At 43.9% G+C, this 22,515-nt stretch overlaps 1 protein-coding gene across 1 annotated transcript in view; it reads right to left on the bottom strand.

Moving 5' to 3' along the window:
- Positions 1-6,396: 6,396 nt before the first annotated feature.
- Positions 6,397-22,515, bottom strand: part of oprd1a (opioid receptor, delta 1a) — a 27,719-nt gene continuing 11,600 nt past the window's right edge. The window contains exons 2-4 of the mRNA XM_063184903.1: positions 10,506-10,644; positions 8,269-8,485; positions 6,397-7,201 (exon numbers count right to left, since the gene is read on the bottom strand). Of these exons, the coding sequence (XP_063040973.1) occupies positions 6,657-7,201; positions 8,269-8,485; positions 10,506-10,644 (901 nt within the window). The 3' untranslated portion in view covers positions 6,397-6,656. The remainder of the gene's footprint in view (positions 7,202-8,268; positions 8,486-10,505; positions 10,645-22,515) is intronic.

The raw sequence follows: 22,515 nt of genomic DNA, 5'->3' as shown, positions 1-22,515 counted from the left end.
TTACTCTGTACCTCATAAAACATTGGGAACTATAGACAATTAGCACAAAAACAGGCGTTTTGGGGGTTAAAAAGTAATTTCTGGGGTAGGGGGGGGTTTTCGGGCTTGATTTTTAAAATGTTTACATCAATGTATTCCTAAGACATGGTAGCATTAGAAAATCTGGGCTAAAGTTGAATCTGAACATTTTCATCAAATAACACCCCTCCCTATTTATATTACCACCATGTCCAAAAAGGTACCACGCACTGATGAAGGCTTGATTAGCCGAAAAAAATTGCTTTTTGGACATGGTGGTAATATAAATAAATAATGAGACGCAGTTTGTGAGTGCGGATTTTTCTTCCTTAATCCAATGAAAGCTGACACTTATGGAATGTCAGTAAATGTTTCGGCATGAACATACCTGTTACAGTCTAGGAGAAAATTGAGCTTGAACATGTAAAAAGCAATCTCTGCCGCTCTGCCTAAATATTATCTTCAAAACACAAGACATACTGTAAACTCAAAGCCTCGTAACACCTCGTAACGGCTTGGCTGCTGCTCTTTGATAAAATGCAAACAGTTGATATCAGGTTTTTGTGCAACAATGGCAGTTTGTAGGTGACAGGATTTTGTGTAATTGTAACCATAAACCATTATAATGTATTTGAAATCACACTCATGTATGTAGCTAACACCAAGGTCAATCCTATGAAGCCAACATGTCTTATTGGGCTTGTAGAAATCAAAAAGGTTTGTTATAGGAGTGCTTCCTGGACTCAAAGTCAATAATTTGAGGTACTCATTGGATGGAAAAATGCATTAAAAACTCTGACGTGTTTCAGGCTTCTGGCCTTCATCAGGGAGATAAACAGTGAAACGTGTTGGAGTTTAAGGGTTTCTACCAAGCCATGTAATAAAGGCTTTTTAATTTTTGCTAGAAGAGAGTGCCTTGGTATTTTCCAATGTCTTATTGGTCATTGAAACGCCAATGCATGCACTTTTACAGTTGGCACCACTGATTTTGTGCCATATTTTCCTGAATGCACCAGGATTGCTCCTTGCAAGGTCCAGCTTGAAACACCATGGACATTGGATATAGGCATGGAACAGGGAAACAAAAATAGCTAGCATAGGCTACTGTAAATCATTAACTGGATGGTAGGCGTTGCCATCTACGTATTGAAAATTCACAGAACTCCTGAGACCCCCATTGAAAACATCTAGGACCACAACATTGTTAAGTGATGTTGCTCATCGGCTTTATTGTTTGTTTTGTTTTTCTTCCATACAGAAAAGAAACAGTAACAAGGCTTACGGCCTGATTCCCAGGTTCACAGCGAAAGCAACGGCCAAACAACAACACAAGCGCCCTCCCACCAACAGTAAGAAAACAAAATCACAGCTCAAAGAAAATTTACAGCATAGCTTTGTGACGCTAAGTATAAACAGCTCATCTTTTTTTCTGTTACTGCAAAGGTCTGGAGCTAGTTCTCTAATGATCGCAGATTATTTATGCAAGCTAGCAACAACTACAGGCATCTTGTTCATGTTAAGATGAAAGTGCAGTTCTATGTGATAAGACAAGAAGAAGAAGAAGAAGAAGAAGAAGAAGAAGAAGAAGAAGAATAAGAAGAAAACAATGAAAGTCCAAGAGCAAGAGATAATGATGCAGTTTGAGTTCCTCCCTCAGAGAAGATAGGAGAGGAGATAAGGCAGGGATGGTCCATTTTGTAAATAAACGTGTTAGCTAGCGAAAGGCAATTAGCATCTGGTCAGAGCTGCAGCTGCGGAGCTGCAGTGATCATTGCATTGGGAGTAACTCATTACAAAATTACTGAATTACTGTAATTCATTACTTTTTGCTGTAACGCAGTAAGGTAAGGCATTACAGGGGGGTATCTGTATTATATACTAGTTACAATGCTAAGTTACAATACATTGTACTCTAACCTGGATTTAAATGGTGTTCAGTGTGGTGGGTCAAAAAGAAGCTATTCCTGAACCTGCTATATTTTAGTGTGCTTAAACACCTCCTGGTGAAAGAATCATGACTCGTAAGTTGTATACTGTAAATTGCCAGATCCACATTTCGGCGAGGGAGACTAAAGTAATGCAAAAGTAGTGTAATGCCTTCACTTTTAATGTGGTAAAATTGTAAAGTATGGGATTATTTTGAAATGACTGCAACATCTAAGCAGTAATGCATTACAGTTTCCCAGTAACTTGCCCAACACTGGTGATCATAGGTGCAGTGTGATGAAGATGACAGGTCCTCCATTTTTTTCTGCAGTTGTTACACACAGACCAGAAAATTAAAAAAGGAACAAGTAAACAGAAGTCGTTTGGCCACTGTTCAGGAACCACTGTAGATATTTCTTCGGAAATGATTCTGTTATGACAAAAGTGAAACATTTTTGTCCTTTTTCTTGGTTGTCTCAGCAGTCTCACAGCCGAGTGCTTGTTCAAAGCCATGAATAGGACCTCTTCAGAATGCAACCTAATGCCACACCTCATAAATGTTTAGTGTAAAAACACATCTTGAGATCTTTTGTCTACACGTGGCTTTAAACCCCCCATAAAAAAACAACAAAAACAGCAAGCAATTTCACCGTAAAGCACACGCAAAAGAATAATATACCCTGGAGTCATCCCAAACCAAAAAGGCTTGATAGAAAAAACACTGTAAAAACGTCTACATACAATCTATTTGGCAGACACCTGCAACCCCCCACCCCCACCCTCCCTCTTCGGCCAGTAGCCCCACTCCCCCAATTTGGCTGCACAGACTCACTACAGCTGCAATATACATTCAGTAAAGATTTTGGCATCTACTCAGTCTTTCACATCAGTAGGCATACTACGACCCCACTATTTCATAACTACAAAAGAAGCTATTATGCTACTCTGGGGTGCGTTTCTCGAAAGCGTAGTTGTTAGCAGTTAGCCACTTGGGTAGGTGTCAATGGGAAATTGCATTGCAAACAACAAAGTAGCTACCGTAGTTATCAACTAAGGTTTCAAGAAATGCACCTCTGGTTTTCAACAGAGATAGACGAACTGAGAAACATTGTCACATACAGTATGGGTCCTCACATGTGTTCTTCCTGACTTTGCTTTGATGTCCACAGATACTCACATCAACCTGGATGGACCATTGTGCTTTGAAAAAGAGAACGCTGAATAATTAAAAGTATGGGTAACACTTTATAATAAGAGACTTTGTAAATTAACTCATGATGAACAAATGAAAAATATATATTTTATAAAGCACTAATAAAGCTTAGTTAATAATAAAAACATTTGGAAATGTGTTGATCATCATTATTTAATTATTTACTATGTCTTTATAATGCTTTTCATGCATCCTTATAAAGTGTTACCAAAGTATGTTAAAATGATGCTTAATCTAATATGCGTAATGATTTAATCATGTACGTGGCTGCAGAGTGGTTTAATCAGCTGATTAAATTAATTGGCTGAAAACAAGTACAGTATGTGGCAGAACAGAGAAGGCGAGAGCACAACAACGGTATTCCCAGCTGAACTACTACTCCGTGTAGCCACAAGCCTGTGCACTTTCAGGTTTACAACAAAGCCCATTTCTATAATATATATTTAAAGCGATATTTAAATGATGTAACTTCTCTGATGTACTGTATGGTGAATAATGCAGAGGGTTTTTTTTTCTTGTGGCCTTCTACGGCCAATTAGTGAGGTGCTCTCATGGTTAAAGCTCTGTGAGATAAACTAACTATGAGTGCACCAGGAGATCCTGCATGGCTGAGAGTGATCAGATGTGTCGAGTAGGCCCACTTCCCCTTAATCAGCTTCTGTGCATTGTTTAAACTTTAAAAGACTAGTCTTTTTCAAAACGTTTTTGTGGTGGTGGTTGTGGTGGCGGGGCACACACATTTCATTGTATATTATTACACATCATTGTAAACAAGTTTTCATGTAGGGTCTACCATACAGCAGCAGTGTTGTTAGAATGTGCCATTGCTACTGAGTTGATGTGACTGAAAAAAGTAAAATAAGTCCCTCACTAAGCAGTGTTCAGGAATCCAACAAGAAATCCTTGGGCTAGGAACCCAACTATTTACAGTAAGGTAGTAACAAAACAGAGCCTGGTCAGCCTGTCAGATCTCACCTCCTAAATCATCCAATTCATCTGAACGCTCCAGCTTTACTGTGACAAACAGGTCCAGGCGTAGACATTCATGCGAAAATTGTACTGCAGTGTAGCGTACTCTATTTCTTTTTTTATCATACTTCACATAGTAATCCTGAAACATGTCTTCCACCCATTTATGACGAAAAACATGGCAGAACTTCTTGAATGCTACACACTTTTAACTTTCACTTATCACCTCATTGGTCATCAAGAGCATTTCACAATGAAAACCTTCTGGATTTCTCGCGTCATTGACACAATAACTGACACAAGTAAGGAACTGACAGTTCTCTTTCTATCCCGCTGAATGCCCATTGACTCAAGTCTCCTCAGGTGTCGTTGCACTACTGTTCATTCAAAGCAAGCCTTTCCATTTCCACGTGGAATCAAACGCTAAAAGCACAAGAGCATTAGTGCCATTTCCCAAAGGGGTCCTTCAGTGCAGGATCAAAAAGTAGTCGAATGAGACAGCTTTTAGAGTGGATGATTCAAGAGTATAGTTGAATGGTTGAGTGGTATATATCTTTGTCTTCATGTCACACCTCACAGTTGTAGCAGGTGAGTCTCTTTCAGCGACTACCACTCAAAACCACTCTAACGCTCGTGTCAATGAACGGTTTTGAATGGAGGAAAAAAAGAAAAGAAAGAAGACAGGAAGAAAGAAAGCAAAGCAAAGAAGGTCAACCAGTCACGGATATTGAAGTCTGATTCCCCTGTGGACGGGAGCCATAGACGCGGGCGGGAGAGCCCTGGATAGGATGGGCGGGGCCTTACACCCAGAGGCGCATCTTGTCACCAGGCTAGGCAGGCAGCCGCTTAGGGGCCCCCAAGCCCCTAGATGGTGAAAATCAGCTCACATTTCACTGCAGTAGTAGCCATTTGGTTTCAAATGTTCCTCTTTTGAATTCTCGCTTGGGGCCCCAGCTGACACTAGAATCGCCTCTGCTTACACCTATTCCAGTGGGGTGTGAAAGGATCTGAGGCAGAGGGTGTTTAGGCCTTTATTCTTGACTGGGCACAGGGGGGCAGGGGGGCAGCTCCGGTAATGTGGCTGTCAGAAAGGATCTGGGCCATTCGCCTTACGCTCCAGTGCCTCAGTGGTCGACAGAGGATACGTGTGTGTGTGTGTGTGTGTGTGTGTGTGTGTGTGTGTGTGTGTGTGTGTGTGTGTGTGTGTGTGTGTGTGTGTGTGTGTGTGTGTGTGTGTGTGTGTGTGTGTGTGTGTGTGTGTGTGTGTGTGTGTGTGTGTGTGTGTGTGTGTGTGTGTGTGTGTGTGTGTGTGTGTGTGTGTGTGTTTGTTCATGTGTGTGGGGTTGGTAGTGAGTACAACAAAACTGTTCCCTTGCACAGCCTCTGTTATGTAATCTCTCTGACAAAACCAACAGAACAGATCCTTCCTCTAGGATTGTTAAGCCTGCCATGTCAGTGAGACCCGGACAGTTTGCGTGTCGCACAATGTCCTAAGACTTCTGCTGTCCTAAAGGGAACTCGTCGTGAGCCATTCAAAACCACTGGCAGTGACAGCAACCTTTGAATGAATTTTTGTCTGATTTTTTAAACTTGAAGATGTTTTTTTTTTCCTCTGCTCTTCTGCGGACCCGCTCCTCCTCCCATGAATCACAAGTCCTCCATGTCGATGGTGATCATTGTCCTTCAAGCTAAATGTAGATTACTCATTTTAAATTCCCTTAAAATGACTCACTCATTTAAAATGCCCCAGTTCAAGCATTAGCACTTAATTCACGTCACACTACTCTTGTACTGTATAAGACACTGCATGAATAGTAGATATAGTAATAGAAGAGTTCATTATGTGAAAAAGGCAAGAGCTGTGACATTGAGCAGTCTAATGTAAGTGTCACATTTTTGACATTTTCTTTTTAGGTTTCTGCTCTTCGAAGAGACTAAATGTTGTACAAGCTGTACTATGAAGATCTATGCTAACAATGTTCCTTTGCAAAGCTGTACAAAGGCCAAAAATAATGAAAGAATGACAATGATCTCTTTTCTGCTGTTTTTTATCCATCTGTCCTCAGGTAAAACATAGCTGTCAGAGTAAGAGCTGTCTTCTGGTTGGTGATACTGTTTCTTATCATTCTCCATGACGTGATCGTTCACACTCACTTTGTAGGGAGAATGACTTATCTGCCAGTCACAGGAATGACTCAGCATTTTTTTTGATGATTTTGGTGACGACACAGAAGATACTGCATTCGGCTTCAGCACCCCACAACAGCAGCAGTGGTTTGTTCAGGTCATTTTTTGATGAGACTTCTCTGCACACCTCCCTTGGTCAGGTGCATTGGAGAAGATCCACAAGGTCACCAATGTTACTAATGAAAACTCTCGCCACATACTGTCCTCATTTTGCAGAATTTAAAAAGCGACGTTTCGGTTGGGGTTAGAACTCAGTGGTGGAGATCTGCGTCACCTCCGACTGCAGGTCCTGCTGTATCCGCCGAGAGTGGTGGGACCCCTTCGGGATCCGGTCCATGCCTAGTCATACAGGCTTCTTCCCCCCGACCGCCTCCGACGGGGCGCACACGGACACGGGCTCGCGGTTGTTGGCGTGGTTCCCCGGGCGGGCCAGGCTGTTCCTCTCGACCACGCGGGTGCGGAAGGGCAGGCAGAAGTCGCGGAAGCACCGCTTGAAGTTCTCGTCCAGGAAGGCGTAGAGCACGGGGTTGAGGCTACTGTTGGTGTAGCCCAGCGCGATGCACAAGTGCCAGCTGGCGATGATGAAGGGATTCCTCTGGTCGATGTCCACCAGCGTCTTGACGATGATGAAGATGTGGATGGGCGTCCAGCAGATGATGAAGGCCGCCACGATCACCAGCACCATGCGGGTGATGCGGCGCATGTTGCGGTCCTTCTCCTTGGAGCCCGAGAGCAGGCGCACACTGCGGAGTCGCAGGATCATCAGGCCGTAACAGATGGTGATGACCATCACGGGCACCACGAAGGCGAAGATGAACACGCAGATCTTGGTGACCGTGTCCCAGTACCAGTCGGGGTCGGGGAACTTCAGGGTGCAGACCACTTTCCCTGTTGGGGGGACAGTTCATGAAGATTGTTCACATTAATGTCAGGGATGTGCAAAAACAGATGGGGAAATTGAGGGTACAGTAAAAGGTGGTTCATTTTTTTCATCCATATTCATTGTGAGAGGTTAGACCCCTCCACATTTTCATTTTTAAATGAATATGGCAAAACAAAGTTTGCGCCATATGCTAAACTTCCCCCTAGTGAAAAGGGGAAAAAAGCTTTTTGATACATCTTGCTTTCAGTTGATGTTTTTTTTAAATGTAATCATAGTATTATTCACAACTTGATATGCTTCTGAATATACAAGTAGCAATAAAATAGCTCACAGCATGAATATTTAAATTAATTGAAGTGCCAACCTTTCTTGTTTGTTTACTTTTTGTTTACTTGTTTTCCCCATCTCATTTCCACAATATATTCCAAAATATTCTCTCAAATCCACAGTATTCATTAGAAAACCGCTGCAATTGCCAATCCAAATGCAATGCCCAACCCAACTATCAACCTTTGTCTGTCACCTTAGTAACATGATTGTGATGTTCACAAAACAAAAACACAAACATCTCCCAACAGCCCAACACCACCACCACCCTCCTACTCAGTGGTCGAGTTGTAAAATCAAAGCAGGGGGGATGGTCAGAGATGGATTCTGATAATTGAGGGTTTGGGGATTTCTCCCCTGAGAATATTTTGAAAATGTAGTTAAAAGTGCAATTTTAACACAATATGTGAAGAAGGGATGCCTGTTTTAAAGGGAGATTATTTTCACCATTTTCATTGGGGGGGATGATTTTAGACCATTTTGGGAAGATGGCATCCCCCCTCATCCCCCTACAACTCGATTCCTGCTCCTACCAACCTACTGTTGTCGTTACCCTGGTAACAGTCATGATCATTATGCTCCCAACAAACAAACATTACTGCCCACTAGAAACACACCCACCATCCACAGTTTTCAGTCACTGTGAAAATAAATCAACAAAAAAGTATCCCCGCCACCACACGATGACCCACGACCACAGTCAACACACCACAGTCCACCACACCCCACACCACACACCACATACCGTTATCCGTGACCTTGGTAACTGCCATTATCATGATGGGCACGCCGACGGCCGAGGAGAGGATCCACACGCACACGTTGATGATCTTGGCCTTGACGGGCGTGCGGAACTCTAGCGCCCTCACTGGGTGGCAGACAGCGATGTAGCGATCCACACTCATCATGGTGAGCGTGAAGATGCTGGTGAACATGTTGTAGTAGTCTATGGCGATCACCACCTACGGTATAATAAAAAATAAATAATAAGAGATGCTGGTGAACATGTTGTAGTAGTCTATGGCGATCATCACCTACGGTACAATGGAATGGAAACGGATTGTTTGATTGGGACCATGATAACAATAATAATAATAATAATAATAATAATAATAATAATTGTAATAATAATAATAATAATAGCAATAATAATAATGACAATGATAATAATAATGATAATAATAGATGCTGGTGAACATGTTGTAGCAGTCTATGGCGTAGTCTATGGCTAATGGAATGGAAACGGTTTATTTGACTGGGGTCAATTTTTCAGCTTGGAGCAGGGCAGGCAGGGTGCTGGCCCAAATGTTCAACTTAATTTTTCAAGGAAGAGGCCGCATTTTGCAAGATGCAGCCCCTTTCTTGAAAAATGTATTTGATTGGGACCGCGTCTATGTATGAACATTGTTGCGTATAGAAATACGTAACATAAATATGCCAGAATTAGGCATAATAGCTCAAGTTCACCACATGAAAAATGTATGCAACACTTGCACTTGACTGTGAATGTGAGCTGCGTTTCATCTGTAGTCTCTAACGCAAACACGCTAACACAAATCAAAGCGTGAAAAACATGTTTGCTATAGCCTATATGATGAAACCCCAACCCCCTACCCCAATGAGCACTCTCTTATTGACTTATTGACTTCTGTCCTTTAGTCTTGAGTCCTGCTTTGTTGTTGTTGTTCTGCTGCACTGCTGAAAGATACATGACACTTCTCCATGCCCACCATTTTGAATATCCAGAAATAGACATTGTTAGCTACAAAACGTACTGTACTTTGGGGCATACTAGTAAATGTTAGCTTATTAATTTTAAATATTCATGAACATATCACATTTGGCAATAGACAGCCCCGTTTCAATGAGCAGCATTATTGCAATACCTACTTTTGCCACCATCCTACACAGTGCACTGTGCAAGTGTTGTATGTGCGACAATCTCTTGCTGGCATAGGCACTCTCCTATTGACTGTTGTACTCATGCCTGTTTTTGGTCTCCTGCACTGCGGCAACCTAAGTTTAGCCCTTAGGAGAATTGTGTTTGGAATTGAACTAAACTTGAATGTTTTTTTAAGGTTTGTATGTGGGGCACTTTCTTATTGACTTGGCACTCTACTCTCCTATTGAGGGTTGTCCTTGCCTCATGAGTCCTGTTTCTTGTTGTTGTTGTTCTGCTACACTGCTGCAAACAAAAAATCGCTCTTAGAAGAAAGCTTTTTTTAAGTGGTAAAAGTGGCTTAAGTAGGACACACTCTTAGGCTTAATCCCATTTCACCCCTCAGCCCTACACCTTTCCTCTTCCCCTCCGTTTTGCACGTTCACGTGTAGGGGTAGTGGCGTCCCAATTCACGTTGAGATAGAGGGGTAGGCGTACGGGGAAGGGCTTTCTACACCTCTAAACAGAGATTTTCCGTGGGCACACTTCAAACGGAGGGCTATGACAGATTTACCCGAATGCATTGTGAAAGCCTTTAAAAATTGGTGGCATCCACAACAGCACACAAATATAAGTATTTTTGTACTTTATTGAATTGTTGCGCAAGTAATTACAAGCAATATCGCTGGTTTAACCATAGAGAGGCTTTTGAATGCTATGGGTGTCATTCCGTGATTGTTGGAGGGGTGTTTCAATTCATAGGGCTTACGTTTCAAAGCGTAGGGGTATTAGAAATGGGATTCTGACTTACTGATGCAGGAGCTCTCTTAGGCCGGCCGCACACCGGCTCCGACAAAGTGCGGCGCACTTTTGCTTCCGACAGAATTCGGACCCCCAAACCAAATTTCACACGAACATTGCATTGATAGTCAATGGGCGGCGCCGACAAAATAGAACTCGTCTCTAATTGCTATCCGACATCGGCCAATGTCCACGGACATCAGCGCCAGTGTGCGTGGTTCTATTGAAAACAATGGAATCGAATTTTAGCTGAGCAGTGCTCAGCACTTTGTCGGAGCCGGTGTGCGGAAGCCCTTACAGACCTTGCAGAGTGGTTCTCCGAAGGGCCAGGTGTTCATCAGGTACTTGGCACTCTGGAAGGGCAGCGTGCTGGTGGCCAGGGCATCGGCCAACGCCAGGTTGAAGATGTAGATGTTAGTGGCCGTCTTCATCTTGGTGTACCTTTAAAGCGCACACACGCATGCACGCACGCGCACACACACACACACATACACACACACACACACAAAGGAGGGGCAATGTGAACGTTGATGAAAAACAAAATGTTTTGTGATATTAAAAAAACTTAAGGATGTTCAGTGTACAGGATGTTGTGCATGAAACATCATAAAGAGCTGAATCTGTACTCAGCAAGTGTACAAAGTTCTGTGATGTTTTTCTTCTGTGAAAATCCCTCTTTATCAAACAGGATTAGAGTTGCTCCGCTGGGACTCAAACCCATACCTCCTAGGGTACAAACCGGACCTCTGACCACTACACCAAAGAGCCAAGTTTGTTGATTGATGTCAGTCAGAGCTCACCCCCAACCCTAGTCCAGACCACCTCATCACCCCCAATGCACCATGTCCACCAAACCGTACCCCTTCTTCTGTAGACGAAGAAGTGTATGTGACCTCCATTTAAATATTTACAGAGTAACTACTGAGAGTAAAGGGTTTAGAGGGAGCTAGATCATTCCGATTCTTTCCCTGCTATGCCCTTTCATGTAGCTATTTATTTCAAACCGTTCAAGCAAATATAACTAAATAAAAACCCTGCCAACTACAGCTTTGGGGTTTGCCAGGGTTAATTTAACTCTGGAGGTGTAGGTAGGCTATGACACAACCTATCTTTCTTTAGTGCAGACAACTGTGATTTACACAATTGGATAAATGAGCTGCATGGCCAGGAAAAATGCAGAATAAAGAGGGTGAGTAGGGGGACTGAAATCTTCTGAAATATTTTCTGTTTATTCCCTCATTTTTGATCTATATCTTCGGGCAATTGTAGCACAGTATGTTCCAGAAAATGACAGGTGAACGTTATGCGCTTTTATAAATATGAAAGAAATGAAATTTCCATATATATGGAGATTTGCAATAGAACTTTTTTTTTGCGGTGGAACACTTTTAAACAGTAATGTGCAGTGGCGCAAATTGTTCCCTTTGTCCATTGTCCGTTGTCCTTATATCGAGCTCACTTTGTTCTGCTGCACTGCTGCAAACAAAATTTCGCCCTTGGGAGAATTATATTCGGAATTGAAGTAAACAGAATGGACTCACAAAAAAAACATATATAGCTTCCCGTAATTTAATTTCATGTGCTCTCACTTATGGGTCTCGACCTATGTTCCTCCAGGTTTCATAAAAGTCAGCCCATATTTTCTCATTTCTTTCACAAGCAAGCCCTCCAATAAGCAAACAGAGAGAGGAACAAACATTGTTTCCTTTGTAACACTGCGAAATGACATACTGGTAATGCTACTCTGACGGCAATGGTAACTTTGTATAGTATATGTACTGTATGTATACACAGATGTATACATAGATTCCCTAATTTTGAACTGCCTATTTCCAATACTATATATCCAAACTGATATGTATTGCCACTGGGGGAGAATGAGGTGACCAGACCAGTATGACATAATAACATGGATTTTGCCTCCATTATATTTCAGGAAAAATACAACCATGGGACATGACAATTTCAACTATTTCTAATCCATGAACACAAGTAATATTTAAAAACACAACATGGACATCCATACTTTATTCTACTTTGCATAAAACACCAAAAGCGCGTGCTATCCTTGGCGTTTGGCATCGTCTGGCCACCATGTGGTCTGTAACCCAGATCATGTCCTATTTCCTCGAGACGTCCATCTCCATTTGTTGTGGTTTTATTTTGGTGTAGACCGCTGTGTCAGACAGCAGTGCTGTTGTTGTTTACTGCCTCTTGGCCCGGCACAGTGCTGCCACGGCCAGGGACAGATTACTACACGGTCCTACTGGGCCCAGGCCAAGGGGTCCAAGGGTTAAGGGGGCCCTGAAGCCCAAGACTCTACATTTGGATTCTCATATTGCATTGAAATCATACTTTACACAACTGTATTTTCAAATTCTCTTGGGGGGGTCAACCCCCAAAATCCTAAACAACACAGACTCTCACAGATGGCCTAAAACCCTGAATCGCTTTGTAAACGAGCAACACCCATTGAGGGGGAGGGGGCCTTTCTTGTTGTCTGGCCCAGGGCCCCATGGAATCATGATCCGTCCCTGGACATCCTGCCTCTTGGCCCGACACAGCACTGTCACGGCGACTGCTGTCCCCTCTGAATGACATGACATAGCCTTGACTCAACGTGACAGGCAACTTTTATGGAAGCTCTCTGGGACATGATGACACAGGGGTAGTGTGTGTGTGTGTGTGTGTGTGTGCGTGCGTGTGTATGTGTGTGTGTGTGCGTGTGTGTGTGTGTGCGTGTGTGTTTGTGTGCCGAAGGAAGGTCCAACCACTTTTGGGATGCAGTTTCTCTCTTGTTCTCATCACCTCTCGCCTCTATTTTCTCTTTCTTTTTTAGATCTAAATCTCATTCTCGCAGCTAACCGCATTTTGATCCTCCAAATTTGAAAGTCATGCCATTTGTTCCAGTTGATAAAAGGCATGGGTGGTGGTCTCTCCCTCTGCCTCTCTCTCTTTCTTTCTTTCTTTCTTTCTTTCTCTCTCTCTCTCTCTCTCACTCTCTCTCTCTCTCTCTCTCTCTCTCTCTCTCTCTCTCTCTATATATATATATATATCTGTCTCTCTCTCTCTCTCTCTCTCTCTCTCTCTCTCTCTCTCTCTCTCTCTCTCTCTCTCTCTCTCTCCCTTTCTCGCTCTCTCGTTCCAGTAACCACAGTTCCGTGTATGTTCCCTGTGTGACCAATAGGCTCTATCACTGTGTGTATTTTTTTCTCGTTCCTGGTCAGCGTGCCTCGTAGTAAATCTATGTACGGTATCTAAATGTCATGTGTGCTCCATGTCCATACTGTACCTCCTGCTCTATTTCCCCTGCACCTGCTAATCCCCGCGTTGCTGCCTGGGCTGGACTAACCGCAGAAATACACCAGCGGCGATCTGAGCGAGTCGAGCGACGGAAGTAATTAACTTTGTATTGAGTTGAGAGACAAAAGCGATTCTGGAGACTAGAGCGATTTGCGCGACGAGCGTGACAATTTGAAGTTGAAATCTTTTCAACTTTCTATGACGCGGTTCGGCGACAAGCCGCGACAGCCAATGACTGTATAGAGGTCAGTGACCACAGCCAATGGGAATGCTTGAATGCTTTGCCTTCTGCCTGTACGGACATACTCTTGTCTCCTCAATCGCTTGTATCGCTTGCTGCTACACTCTGTCGCTTGAATCGCGTCGCCGCTGGTGTATCTCTGCGGTAAGGGAGAAATAGGGCCCGGGCACTTTTGGCTCAACAGGGCCCCTCATAAATTAGCGACACAGAACTGACTCACCAGTGGGCCCCGCGCCCTCGTGGTCCCCTTTTTTCAGAAATGTAAAAAAATAATAATAAAAAAATATATATATATATATATATATATATATAATATATATATATATATATACATTTCTGGAAATAGGGGCCCACAAGGGTGCAGGGCCCACCGGGAAATGCCTGCTATGCTAGATGGCCAGTCCAGCCCTGGTTGCTGCTGCTGCTGCTGCTGCTACTGCAACAGGGACTGGAGGGAGGCATGTGGGCAGGGTTGCCAGATGATGATTTCCAGCCCAAAAAATGCTAAAAACCCACCTAGAAGCACAAAATCCCACCCAATTCTATTAATTTCTATGGCAAAATTTGGGCGGGTTTTTCTGCTAATTGCCATTGTTACCTGCGCACAGCCAAATCTGGCAACACAGGCTGCTACTGCAACAGGGACTGAAGGGAGGCATGTGGGTGGTAATGAGCGTGAGTAATGGCTTCGTGTCCTCTCTCTCTGGGCCACTTGTGGAATATTAGACGGAACGCTTCTTCAGCCGGTAGAGTGGCTCATATAGCAACGAGGCACGCACGTGTTGCGGCATGTCCAATACATGCAGTACAGTACAGTGGAGTTGTTTATGATGCAGTGGCCGTGCGTGTGTGCGCGCGCGCGTGCGTGTGCGTGTGCGTGTGTGTGTGTGTGTGTGTGTGATCTGTTGACTGCAGCAGAGATACCTACAAGGACCACATGCAAACACCACGAAGACAGCAACTGTGGATTTACAAGACGCACTGCAGCAGAGCGAGAGAGAGAGAGAGAGAGAGAGAGAGAGAGAGAGAGAGAGAGAGAGAAGGGGTGGGAGGTCTGGGGGTGTGGGGGGCAACGACAACTCCCAACTGCCCCAAACACATAGAGTTTGCATGTTTGCAGCAATTGACTTCCAGTCACATGCATTCACCTGCAGCAGAGCCAGCCAGAGAGAGAGAGAGAGAGAGAGAGAAAGACGGGGTGGGAGGTGTGGGGGCGTGGGGGGGCAACGACAACTCCCAACTGCCCAAAACACATAGAGTTTGCATGTTTGCAGCCATTGACTTCCAGTCACATGTATTCACCTGCAGTGAATTCATCACCGGCACAGTGGATCCTGCTTACAGAGGCATAGTGTCCCCCGTCAGGCTGTGAGATGGATTCACAAGGTTTACAGATGCATGACTCCCGTGCATATATTCCAGTGCTGTCTGAAGTAGGGCTGCACAATATATCGAAAATGTATCGAAATCGTGATATCGGTGGTGGCGATATGTGTATTGCAAAAACGACTTAATTATCGCAAGAATGTAAAACATATCTGTGCCGTCCATTCACTTGCTGAATTTCAAGAAATGTGCAAGAAGCCCGCCATGACCAAAGCTACGCCCCCTACACAGATCGACAAATTAGTGAAAAGAAAAACATTCAGCTATATTTCTAAATATCGTTTAAATATCATTATCGAGGTATTGCATGCTGTTATCGAGCATCGATTTTTTTCTGCAGCCCTAGTCTGAAGGCAAGCTATTGTTTTGTAAATCGCTACATATCTACTTTTATACCAATAACTGTATTATATTTGATTGACTATGACTAGGTCTTCTCTCTGTGAACTTTCCGGAGCAAAGTGTGTAGGCTTTTGGTTATAAACCGGCGGTAGCTTGACTCTATGCCAGCACTTTTCCTTCGCAGGTCATCCCTCACTTTTACTGTAATGCCGTTTTAGTGGTGTTCAGCAGCCACAGCATTTACAGCAGAGCAGTATTTCACGTTTGTCTGCTCCGCTGAGGAGTGTGTGCACAGCTACATACATAACCCTGACTGGGCTCCATGATTAAAAAGCCCTGCTGTGTGTACATGCAATGCACTCCTGTATGCAGAAGCAAATCAAATGAATAATGGAACATTTAAACGACTGGTTTCAATTGCACATATTTTCCATCAAGGACATGCATGCCATAGATCAGGAGAGAAGAAACTGAAATTATTAAGGCTATAAAGCATAAGGTGAAGGGCTGGAGCGTTCAGATATGAAAACAGGGAGTTGAAGGACGACTTGGCGCGAAAAGGTAGTAGCTTTATTTACGAGAAGAGTGCCTTGAGGTAAGGCAATATCCGTCCGGCATAAATCTTTTTCAAGGTTTGTTTCATTGTTTTTGTCTTGGTTCTACTGGTTCTACCTGCAATACTGTATGTCATGCAGTGTATCTGTTCTGTGTGGAGCAATGGCTGCTAAACCCAGGGCCGGATTAACACAGAGGCTAGATAGGGCTGCAGCCTAGGGACCCCAACTGCCAGGAGGCCCCCGATTGGCCAAAAGTAAAACAAAAATTATAATTGTGACATCATGCAATATGTATGGAATAGCGGCCGACGAGGTGTCCCGATATCAAGGGAAATAATGGACGAGGCGGAGCGTTCTAAACAGCCTGACGGCGCAGCCAAGTCCATTTTCCCTTGATATCGGGACACCTCGAAGGCCGCTATTCCGCTTATCACCCGGTTACCAGCATTTAAGTATTAATTTATTAATATGTTGATCTAAGGCTTCGTGGGAAAGTAGATTCACCACTGCGCTAGGTACGTTGCTATGGGCACCACTTCCTAATCTAGTGAGACGCGCCTCTATCGGAGGCATGTAAGGACGCACACAGAATGTTGGGGTGACTTGACACCCAAATGCGATAGAATTGACGACTGGGTTTTTGACTTGACAACCAGATGCGATAGAATTAGTAACGGGGTCTTGACTAGACAACCAGATGCGATAGAACTAACGACACGGTCTTGACTAGACAACCAGATGCGATAGAACTAGTAACGGCACTTCGCCAGAAAGTTAGAAAAGAAGCATGACATCATAGGTGTCCTGCTACCGGGGAATAAAGGACACCTGCTCAGCCAATCAGAAGACGTTCCGTCTGCTCACTGGGTGATAATGAAAAATTCATCTATCATTTCAAGTATAGTTTTAGATCTTATCAATCCTCCTGTCCTTATCCGGATCCTATCCTATTCTCATCTATGTAACCTTGTCGCAAAATTTGCCTTCCGGGGGGCCCCACATCAACCTGTTGCCTAGGGGCCCCACTGCAGGCTATCTTAATCCAGCCCTTGCTACACCACCTTTAGGAGTGTCTGGTGTACTGAAAGGCTGACCTTGCTGCTGGAATGATTGCTGCAGAGATCACTCATGTTAATGTCCGCCTGAGCCCCCCTATGGCTATAGAGGACTTAAAGGACTCAGAGTCACTCGTGCAATAGAGCACTATGGGGAGGAAGAGGGATCATTGTTGATGCTGACACAGATGACAGGTTGATGATGATCAGGAGGGATTAAAGCGAGAAGACTGATGGCTGGCTGTCAATCAATCATTCCTGACTCTTCCTGAATATTAAGTGCTTTTTTCACCTTCTGATTTGCGGAAGCAGTACATCACATGTCATTTTACAGTGATGTCCTGCTATGAAAATGGACACATGTAATGACCAACAGTAAAGGAGGGACTGTTAAAAGATGCCTCAGGGCGTGCAGCCAGCCGTAAAAAGACCATGATTCTATTTACAGTATTCCATTTCAGGCCCACTGCATTGCAGTCCACATTTTTGCATTCATGGTACCTATAGGCCTATGTAATTTATGCATGCTATCACGATGCACATAAGAAGTTAAAACATGTTATAATTTATGAAAGCTATAGGATATAATGATATTCGCCAGTAATTCAATAATGTATGTATATATATGGGAGAGAAGGTTAAGCAATGTCATAAGATGCTGTTTAATTAAAAATAAAGAGGAAGAAACTGTGCCACTCCGATTTCATTATTCTTTACTTTTCTTCAAGCCAAATGGACAGACCGACATGTTTCGACCTACACAGTCTTTGTCTGTAAGACGCTGTCTTTTTGGGTTCGCCACATTTTGAATTTGAAGTGTACGTACCGCACTGTTCACAGCGGCAGCCTACAACGCTTACTGTAAGTGACAGGAGTGGTAATTCTAATGCTGTGGACTGGTCCCCTGTTATTCACATCCTTTTTTGGGAGAATTCAATGCAGCCAGCCACCATCCAGCAGGCTGATGGGGGCAGGCCCGCCACTACAGGGGGGAGGACAAACAGGTATGTTGTCCCAGGCCCAGGGAGATAGGGGGCCCCAAATTTGGCCCCCATTACATTGTATGTATTGGGTAGGGGGCCCATTCAGAAGACTTTGTCCCGAGCCCAGCAAAAGCTGTCAGCGGGCCTGGATGGGGGGGATTCATAGAGATTTTGTGCTGACAGACTGCCTGGGCCTCGGCCTGTCTGCACGGCTTACGCTTGCTTACTGATGCCTTTCACTGAGATGTCACTTCCTTTCCATTTCCTATTCTGGGGATGACCTTTGACATCGTGACATAATGATTTGTGTGTGTGTGTGTGTGTGTGTGTGTGTGTGTGTGTGTGTGTGTGTGTGTGTGTGTGTGTGTGTCTGTGTCTGTGTCTGTGTCTGTGTCTGTGTGTGTTTGTGTGCCTGTGTGTTATTATGAAGTCATAAAAACATTTTTTGTCAGTGTGCGCTCAGTGCGTTACCTCAGGTTATTCTATCGGAGTGGAAGTGCAGCAATGATTCAACATGACTAAGGTTTGTGTGTGTGTGTGTGTGTGTGTGTGTGTGTGTGTGTGTGTGTGTGTGTGTGTGTGTGTGTGTGTGTTGTTTTTTATTTCTTGTTTCCTTCCCGTTGACTGAGCTTGAGTCTCTCGCATGAGTCAGCACTCCACTCGAGTCTCTTGTCCCGCACGTTTTGGTGCAACACTGGACAAATATACAGCCTCCCCAATCCCCCTATTTTTTTCCTCCTCTTTTCTCTTCTTTTCACTCTGCTCATTCATCATCACCTCTCTTTTCCTCCACTCTCCTCTGTTATCTCTCTTTTCCTGTCATTTTCTCCCCTCCCATATACAGTATTCTCTCCTCTCCTCTTTTTTTTTTTTACTTTTCTGACTTGCACCCTCCCCTTCCCATCTTTTTTAAAAAAAAAAAAAAAACGTTCCTGTAGCCCAGGGTTTCCCAAACTGGGGTGTGTGCACCCCTGGGGGTGCGCGGCCTGCCTTAAGTGTGCGAGCTGAATAGAGCAATGGCGGATATGGTAGTTTTTATTCAGTATTATTATATGGTTGTGACGTCATCGGTCGAATGCTCCATTCATTTCAACGGGGCTCCCCAACGTTCGCACGTCTGTTATTTTTCGATAACGGACGGGTTGGTCTATAACAGACCGCTGTCAATGGCAACAAGACTTTTCACTGCTAAAGCGACTTTTCAACAAGACTCTAATCAGCTGCTGTGATAGACAACACCTGTTGTCCTGGCTACCTAGCTGTTGCCTAGCGGTGTTCCACAACGACACTGTTTTGTTTTGCGCAGCAACAATCTTTGTTGCTCCGCTCCGCGTCGGGGTCTAAAGATTCTCTCTGTCGTGCTGCTATTCCACGGTAGCGACCTTCTCGCCGAACGTTAACCCTTACTTAATGAACGTTAAGTAGCTTTTAATTGTATGGTGCATTGTATGCTGGAAGAGTCCATCTGAAGTGTAGTTTAATTCCAAGGCTATTGGAAAAGAGGATTCCCCAAAAACGACTGTGCTTAATATGCAGTGAATGAGCAGTGAATCCATACTTGCGCGGCCATCAGCACACCAAAATATTCGCTCAGGGGGTGCGCGAACCACATTGAAATGCAAAAGGGGGTGCGCAGGGAAAAAAGTTTGGGAACCCCTGCTGTAGCCTATTCTGTACCCTCCTCCACTCGACTCAGCCCTCTCTTCGTGTCTCAGGGGGATGAGGGGACAGGGAGATAGAGAAAGCGGGATTGACAAAGAGAGAGAGAGAGAGAGAGAGAGAGAGAGAGGGAGAGAGAAGAGAGACGGTGACGACAACAAAGATGTAGTGTGATTTGACACTTCAAATATTTTTGAGCATCTTGGCTGTAGAGGATCGAAGTCTCATAGATGTGCAATTAAGCATGCATTACAGTAATGATAAGGAATGGGGAGGGGGGGCAGAGAGACACAGAGATGGAGAGAGAGAGAGAGAGAGAGAGAGAGAGAGAGAGAGAGAGAGAGAGAGAGAGAGAGAGAGAGAGAGAGAGAGAGAGAGAGAGAGAGAGAGAGAGAGAGAAAGAAAGAAAGAAAGAAAGAAAGAAAGAAAGAAAGAAAGAAAGAAAGAAAGTAGCCATGATCAGTGATAGAGTAGCAATTTTACCTTTCCTATGTTTTCTACCCTTCTCCACTCGCTCCTCTCTTCTCGTCTTATTTTTTCACCTTTGCTATCCTGCCTTCTCCTCTCAGCTTGCCCTCTCATCTTTTCCACTTTATACTTAATACTCCACACCTCTTATCTCCCCCGTTCCTCTCATCTTTTCCCCTTTACATTCCACACCTTTATCTTCTCTTCTCCTCTCATCTTTACCTCTCTCCTCTTATCTCCCATCCTTTATTTTCCACCTACCTCATCTATCTGTCCTCCCATCCTGTCTTCTCCCCTGAAATGCACTCCTCTCTCTCTTTTCCGCATCTCTCTTCCCCTCACGTCTCTCACCCTATCATCTCTTGCCTTCATTTCTATTCTTTTCTTTTATCTTTTCTCATCCCCCCATCCCTTACCCATCTTCTCTTCAGCTGTAAAATGGTCTTTGCTCTTCATGTCCTCTCCCCCTCTCTCTTCCACACCTCTCCTCCACTTTCTTTCCCTCTTTTTCTCCAGCTCTTTCTTTTCTTCCATCCCCAGACAATTCGTGGTCACTGACCAAGCCGCTCTGTGGCCAGCTGCCAGAACTAACTCTCTTTGGCATGTGACTGATTAACACGCACACACGCATGCACACACACACACACACACACACACACACACACACACACACACACAATCAGACACACACACACACACACAATCAGACAGACACACACAATCAGACACACACACACACACACACACACACACACACACACACACACACACACACACACACACACACACACACACACACACACACACACACACACACACACACACACACACACACAGAAAGCACCACACAGCTTGTGCCTCAGTGTGTCCTCCTAACACATGGAAAGGGAGGACAGAGAATGCACACTAAGTCCATACACAAAACAGAAGGGTGATGGACACATAGGAATTCTGCTCTACAAAGGTGGTGACTACATTTAGTCAAAATTCACTTTAGGGTGACATTGGTCTTCATTACACCTCCTTTATCATGTGACAAAGCCTTATGGTCCAAATGTGTCCCATTTGAGAGATACTGTTCTGTCCAATTTGCAGTTACTACAATATCCAACCTAATACCAAGGCATTTTTCTCATTTTCAATATTGCCGTAGTTACATTGCATTACATTATATTAGTCTACATTGCATTTGGCAGACTTTTTTTTCAACCAATATACTGCACACTTTGCCTTTGTAGAGCACAATTGTCTCTGCAATTGGACGGGTCATCGCTCTACATGAGCCTGAATCTGGGTCTGAAGGTCTTCTGAAGGTCACTAATAGCAGCACCCAAGAGCAGCCAGCCATCACCTAATACCCCATTTAGCACTCAAGAGAGAGAGAGAGAGAGAGAGAGAGAGAGAGAGAGAGAGAGAGAGAGAGAGAGAGAGAGAGAGAGAGAGAGAAACCCAGCCCAGAGTGGCCATAATCGGAATATTGGGGACCTAATTCCTTTTAGGGACGTACAAAGAATTGGAAAAGAGATTCCCTTCTGGGCTGTTGGGTTTCACAGACACCTAATCTAAAAAGGAATTACCTCATGCCCATTGTGGCTCCTTGGTGCTCGGCTGTTCAATCTAAAAACATCTGACGAAGACCTTGTAGGTCGAAACGTGTCATTTTTACACATGGGAGCAATCAAGGGAGCTTTTCATGGTGTACGAATATTCCTTTTCTTTTTTTCCCTTATGTGTTATTATATTTTCTTTAACATTTTATGTTATGCACCCAGGGCAATTTGGATGCACGCACCTGACACTTTTTGGCAATCTAAAAACATTACATTCTAACTCTAGGCTACAAAGACACTATATGGAGAGTCTTTAGTAATACTTAACACATTGAGTACTGACGACGTAATACTAAGTTTTTCACGCCCATGCATTGTATACCAAAACGTAAAAATACGTTTTTGCGTTTAAATATCACATTTCAAATCTACACCCTTCAATGGACAATATATGTGATTTTGGGAGCTCTGTGATGGACATAAATGACAGAATTTGCAGTCAAAAGTTTGCGTTATGATTTGGACATTTTAATTTATCTTACCAAGATGTCTGGATGCCAACCCATGTCTCCTATCTGTAATAGGCTCCTAATGATCGTGCTGCCTGCATTGATGCTACGGCTCTGCATTTGATTTCGTCGCTAAATGATCCTGCAATGATGCTGTTTTACTCTCTCTGTACCCCTTCACCTTGTGGTATGGTAGCTACAGGAAGGGCTATGGTAGCTATCTGGGATGTTGCAGTATTCGTGAATCGTGCTATGTTGT

The sequence above is a fragment of the Engraulis encrasicolus genome, chromosome 20 (genome assembly GCF_034702125.1).
Source record: "Engraulis encrasicolus isolate BLACKSEA-1 chromosome 20, IST_EnEncr_1.0, whole genome shotgun sequence".
NCBI classification, from domain to species: Eukaryota; Metazoa; Chordata; class Actinopteri; order Clupeiformes; family Engraulidae; genus Engraulis; species Engraulis encrasicolus.
The sequence above is the reverse complement of the archived record's forward strand: the minus strand, read 5'-3'. Positions and strand labels throughout refer to the sequence as shown.